Source organism: Dermacentor silvarum, chromosome 8 (assembly GCF_013339745.2).
Source record: "Dermacentor silvarum isolate Dsil-2018 chromosome 8, BIME_Dsil_1.4, whole genome shotgun sequence".
In the NCBI taxonomy this organism is placed as follows: Eukaryota; Metazoa; Arthropoda; class Arachnida; order Ixodida; family Ixodidae; genus Dermacentor; species Dermacentor silvarum.
Genome location: NC_051161.1, coordinates 83,719,725 through 83,725,724, shown reverse-complemented (window position 1 = coordinate 83,725,724; position 6,000 = coordinate 83,719,725). Strand labels below are relative to the sequence as shown.

Sequence of the window (6,000 nt, the reverse complement as noted above, 5' to 3'; positions counted from 1 at the left end):
AGTAACGTGGCAGTGCGAACGCACAAGAATGCTGTCGGAGAAACGTCGGTGCCTGTGGCTTTCCCGGATAAATCGGAAGGACCTGAACAACGTGCGTGTCGTCACTTTGTTTCAGGCGAGTATATAACGCGCCAAAACACTGCACATCACGCATGATCGTAAAAGGGCGGCAGCGAAAGCCCCGTACTGGTTGGTGACCGCCCGCTCCCACACGCATAGTCGCCTTTACCGCTCTGGAAAACGCCCGTGTACTTGTGTTGTAGTGCACGTTAAAGAACTCTGGGCGGTCAAAATTATCCCGGAACCCTCCACTGCCGCGTGTTTCACAATTAGATCGTGATTTTAGCACGGAAAACCCCATTTTTTTTAACGGCCTACAAACTGCTTCGCATCGTCATTTCTTAGTATGTGTGCTTCGCTTAGCGATATGCTAAGCAATATTTGAATGTCTGCATGCTTTCAATATAGTGGGCTACTTCTATTTAACGCAACAAAATTCACATGCACGGACATGCACCTAACTCTAAACCAAAACTCGCAGAAAGAAACGAACACACGTTTTGAAGCTTGGGGAAAAAGTGCATATAAGTGAACCATTGTGGCAAGAAAGCTTTCCCTGAATGAAGCAGCACAAAAAATACTGAGATAGTTTTCTCTGCCGCACGCCAAGAAACATATATATGCTTTCATTGACTCACCTCGCCGAGGACGATGGTAAGACCCGACGACGGGCGCTTCGCTGCAACCTTCCTCATCCAACCGCTCGTGAAGTAATTGTGCGCCTTCAGCGATTTGTAAGCCTTTATTTCGTTCAGCGTGACGTAGCTCGTGGACGGGACAAGATAATTAATAATATCCACGTACGTCGTGGCCGGGTGTGGTATCCACGCCAACGTGCAGCTAGTATGGGTCCACGCCGTCACACATTCCGACCTGTTCTTTTCTAGCGAGCCCGCGTCGGCCCTACAAGCTCGTCCATGTAGAAAGGGCAAATTCAGGGCTCCGGACTTTTGCCATCGTAAAGCTTTCACGATAGCAAACACGCGGCGCTAACACGTAGAAACGAACGCCGAGCACAAACGCAGCGGGCCAGCGGCTAGTAGCGAGGTGCCTAGCGATGGCGGACGGTCGGGGCAGGCGGCGGATATGACGTCACGTGCAAACTATGTATACGGAGTAAGGATAGTAGTTCTATCAGCTGTATAAACTTGGACATGCAGCAGCACCAGCAACGCGCAGAACTGTTGTCGACGCCGTCGGCGTTTTGCCCGCGTTCGCACCGAACGCGCGCGGCGTTTTTATATAAATACGTATTTGGTACCGCAGCTAAACGTCGCCTGCAAATTCTGGTACCGCAGCTAAACCGGCCCTGCAAATTCTAAACATATATTCACCACCTGATCGCGAGATTCAAATCATCTGGGTCCCGACACATTCATCGCACCCAGGAAATCAGGCTGCTACAATTAAGCCCGAGGTTTTGCCAGACCTCGACCTGGGTTCAGCGAGGGATCGCATGATGACGTTCCACGAAATTACTATACTGGCGGACAACTTTCTGTGGCAATAAAGGGAAAGCTACGCAGGCAAAGCGCGCACAAGCGAGAGCGCTTCTGAAAAGAGTCCCTCGTTTTAAACCACGTTGGTTTAGGCTGGGGAAGAGAAAACATAAACAGCTTATTAGCAACAGTTAAATAAGACAGAACACACTACTGAGCATAACTTATATTGTGGCTTTTTCCTTCCGCGTCTGGGCGAACGCGAAACCGTCGCACGTGAAAGCCGCGTCGATTCAGCGTCCGTTCCGAGCAACCAAAAGCACTGTCAAACGCTGCCGGACTACTTGGCGCGATAACACATGTGCAGCATCCACGCGCCCGTAGCTTTCCCTTCATTGCCACAGAAAGTTGTCCGCGAATATATGCACTACCGCGAAGGGTAGGCAAAGATCACCGCCCAAGCACTCCGTACAGATGGTTAACCAGCTGAATCTGAAACGTACGGTCCCGGTGTGTAGCAGTGGGTTAATCCCGACGCTGTATTGAAGCGTTTCTCAATTATTGGTAACATGTTTGTCTTTCTAGTGGAACGCAAGCGCCAATGGCGGGCGCAGGCTGCTAACCACGACGCGGAGCTAACTCGAGATATCGAACGCATGCCACAACAGCGAGCCGAGGAGGCGGCGTTGCGGGCAAAGCAAGAACAACGCAGAGAACGACGTCGCTGACGGCGCTGCCAATGGCGCGCGCGCTTGGGTGCGACGTAGAGAACGACGTAACTGACGGCGCAGCCAATGTAGACGTTTACCGAAACGTGTGGCGAACGGTCTTTCGTTTCGCCTAGCAATATACAGCTTTCGTTGTAAAATACCCTCTCCACATAAATCGCTGGATAAACTGCAACAGGTGACCTGAAGACAGTTGCAGACTGGCTCATTTACCAGCCCTTATATACAAGTATTCGCTAATATATCCGCGCTGCTTCTCACCTAAATGCAAAAACTGCGACGTCCATACAGCGAACCTGACACATATAATGAGCGACTTTCCCTGGCTAAAGCCTAGGGACGAACTCCAACTTAACACTTCGGACTAGGAGGTAGCGGTGTCCAGCTCGGAACCCGCGGTCCAGCTGCGGACCGTCCAGCTGGGCTGCTGGACCGCGGTCCAGCTGGGCTTTGGAGGTCGCCGAAAGTCAAGGGCTTACAGCCACCTCACGCCGCCTGGCAGAAGAAAGAACCCAGTAATTCAAATAACTTTACATCTGACGAAAATATAGTTTTCCCTCCTAATATTCTCTCATAATTGGAGGAATTAGCAAATGAAAACAATCGCCAAACACGCCCACATATCATTCCTCATAGCTATAGAAAGAACTAGAAAAATGAAGAAAAATAAAAATAAGCAATTTATTTACATGAATTGGTTATATTTGGGTTTCGTTTAGCCGAAATCCTTAGTACGAATGAGACAACGCAAGTAGTGACTAAGTTATGATGCGTTCTTGTTAACGCGTTGCTGATCTTGGCGTCCTTATTGTCGGACAAAGGAAGCCCAGAGCATAGAGATGGTTCTACGAGGTTTCAACATTTGACTGCGCCGAGGAGCACATTTTTGTTCTCGCGCAAAATATGTTCGCCACGTGTATACGTGAGAGATTTCGTCCTCTGGGCTCGCTGTGCCATCCTACACTATATTTATCGTACACGCAACAACAACCTTGGTATGTGCATATTTATCGCACAAAAGTTCTTTCCGCTATGTCTTTTTCTGTTATGCACTGGAAATAATTTTAGTCACCGCGACGAGCGCGCTGCAGTTATCACTCCGGCCACATCGGCTTTTTCTGAACGAGGTTCTGACCCAGTCTCAAGTTCTCCAGCAGGCCTCGCAAGCGAACACGCAGCGGTGCCTCGTCGTCCGCCGCGTTCAGGTTCAGCCCGAACTCGTCTCGCAGAATCTCGAGGATGTCGTTCTCGTCCCGCATCACCCGCTTCTCGACGACTCCCCGCGTCGGCGACCAGCGTACGAACCGGTCGTTCACGAGCCGCAGCCAACAGCCGTCGTCCCGGGGCGATCGGCGTCCCACCAAGAGGAGGCGCCTCAACGAGCTGTCCGGGTTGGTCGACGAGTACCAGTGGAACGTTCTGAAGTCGACCCAGTCGAGGTCGTACGGTTCCACGACGTAGAAGACCTTCCAGCCGCCGTCGCTCGTGGGCAGCGCGACCTCGAGGGCCTCCGTCGCGGCCAAGCTGCGCACACGGAACGGAGTCGCGTCGCCTTCCAGGGGCAGTGCCCGGTGCAGACCGCACTGCCCCATGCCGACGTCCACGAAGTAGCGCCGGCCGTCGGTGGGCTCGACCAGTAGCAACATGTGGGTGAGGCGCGTGCGCACGGGCGAGTCGTCGGGAGTCGTGAGACGCAAGCGGGCCGCTCGCAGGCACACGCCGTAGCCGAGCGCCAGCAGCAGGCGGGCGAAGAGAGAGTTGAGCTCGTAGCAGTAGCCTCCACGGCCGCGCCCCGTCACCTTGCCGAATATGGCCTCAGCGTCGAGGCTGATGCGTCGTTCCAGCAGCACGTCCAGATTCTCGAAGGTGACGCGCTCCAGGTGTGCCCTGATCAGTCGATCGAGGTAGTCCAAGGTGGGCTCGGAGCGCTCGGAAGCTCCCAGGTGCCGGAGGTAGCTCTGGACTCTCTGATCGGACAGCGGCTCCAACGTTGCCGTCTCTCTTTCGGGAGTAGGTCGTTGGCATTGTGGGGACAGACTTGTTCCTGCTCGTGTGTCCGAACACTGGCTCATACTTCCGAGCTTGTTGTTGTTGTTCGTCAGTGTCCTGGCACAAAGCACCATGGGAGCGCGGCCGTGAATTCCGAATGTTAAACAAGACCGCGCGCGGCCACTGCGTCTTCTTCCTCTTAGATCGTCTTCACCTTCTTTTCAGATACAGCAAGCGTGCAAAGAAGGCATTATTACCTGAACGCCGGGCTGATGTAAATATAAGTTATCTTCGACGGCCGTCGTTTCTTTTGCAAGTTATCTGCTCGTCTTAAACTTTACGAGAGGTTCCCTTCATAAAGCAATTTCGACAACCTACTACGAAAGACACGGTAATTCTTCGAAAGCGGTCATTCCGAATTTCCTCGTCACAATGACTAGCACACTTGCCCGTAGCAACATCGACAACGTATTACGTGATGCTAAAAAAGTTTAAAGAGTGCACACTGTGACGGCACAATCTTTCATGTTTTGAATAACGCTTAGAATGTTTCACATGCGGAGCTTTAAGTTGACTTGAGCTTAAAAGTTATTGCGCAAAATCTCCTCTGTTTTAGTATCACAGAGGGCAAATCGTACGAAGAAGAGAAAGCAGCTGCACGTACAAATGAGATGTGGGGCTCTATTCTCGACACACATGGCGGCTGCACGGCCGCCATGTGTGTCGAGAATAGAGCTCCAGATCTAAAATCACTTCCGTTTTAGTATCACAGAGGGCAAGTCGTACGAAGCAGAGAAAACTGCTGCACGTGCAAATGAGATCTGGGGCTCCATTCTCGACACATATGGCGGCTGCACGGCCGCCATTATCCGCCATGTTGACTCTCTGATTGGCTGTCCAGAGGTCACGTGTATTGAAATTGGTGCTGGGAAGTGGAAGTTTTGCAAAATGAAATTTTGCGTTCTCTTCAAGATGACGAAACGTGACGTGGAGCTGCATATTGCGATGTTAGCGCTTCAGAAAGAAAGTGAGCTGTAGCATGCAGAAGTCCGTGCATTGTATCTTCCATTCGCGAATATGTGGTGGCGGTCCAAGATAGCCGCCATGTCAGCTGGCTGATTGGCTGAAGGAATATACTGAGAGGAGCGGCACAGGAAGGGCAGTTTCGTAAACGCCAATTTGACGTTGCTCGACGTTGCGCTGGGCCACCATTGCAGATATTTTCCGCAATGATTTGTGGTGCGACGAGCCGCGCTAATTATGCTAATGAGCGACCATATGCAATGGCGGCCGACAGGCATGCATATCTCCCACGGAGGAAAGAAACAAAATAGGAGAGGCCCTGACGTCACGTTTTTGCAGCCGGAAGTGCTGCCATGTTCGTGTGCCATCTCCCTTTGAACATCCAATCAGCTCGCCGGAGCAAATAGGAGCGAGTTTTGAACTTGCATGGTTACCAGCCGCCGGAAGTATGTGCTGCCGACGTGCGTCAAAACAAACCCTACGAAACTTTTGTAGCAGTTTTAGCGAAGCAGACGCGCTCTGTGTTTTTCCATGGCATGTTGAAGAAGACGACGAAGACCCGCGCCGTGATTGCTTGAATGTATCTCTTGCTGGCTGACACTTTCACAGACCCAAAACACTACTTTGAAGCTTACACACCACACTCCAAAGTGAGCTTTTCTCGCGAACAGAATATGCTGCGAGAAACACACCAGCTGAAAAATCTTATCTCACTTTTCATAGGCCGAGAGCAGCAGTGAGAGCTTCAGGAGCGCGGTTGC

The 6,000-nt window shown here is 51.6% G+C and overlaps 1 protein-coding gene across 3 annotated transcripts in view; it reads right to left on the bottom strand.

The window, feature by feature from the left end:
* Positions 1-3,304: 3,304 nt before the first annotated feature.
* The window catches only part of LOC119462251 (arylamine N-acetyltransferase / N-hydroxyarylamine O-acetyltransferase-like), a 211,403-nt gene continuing 208,707 nt past the window's right edge, over positions 3,305-6,000 (bottom strand). For 2 of the 3 annotated variants that reach the window (XM_049673180.1, XM_049673181.1), the window contains one exon: positions 3,305-4,026. In XM_049673180.1, the coding sequence (XP_049529137.1) occupies positions 3,322-4,026 (705 nt within the window). In that variant the 3' untranslated portion in view covers positions 3,305-3,321. Of the gene's footprint in view, positions 4,164-6,000 lie in introns of all 3 variants that reach the window. The other variant, XM_037723596.2, reaches the window with a different exon arrangement.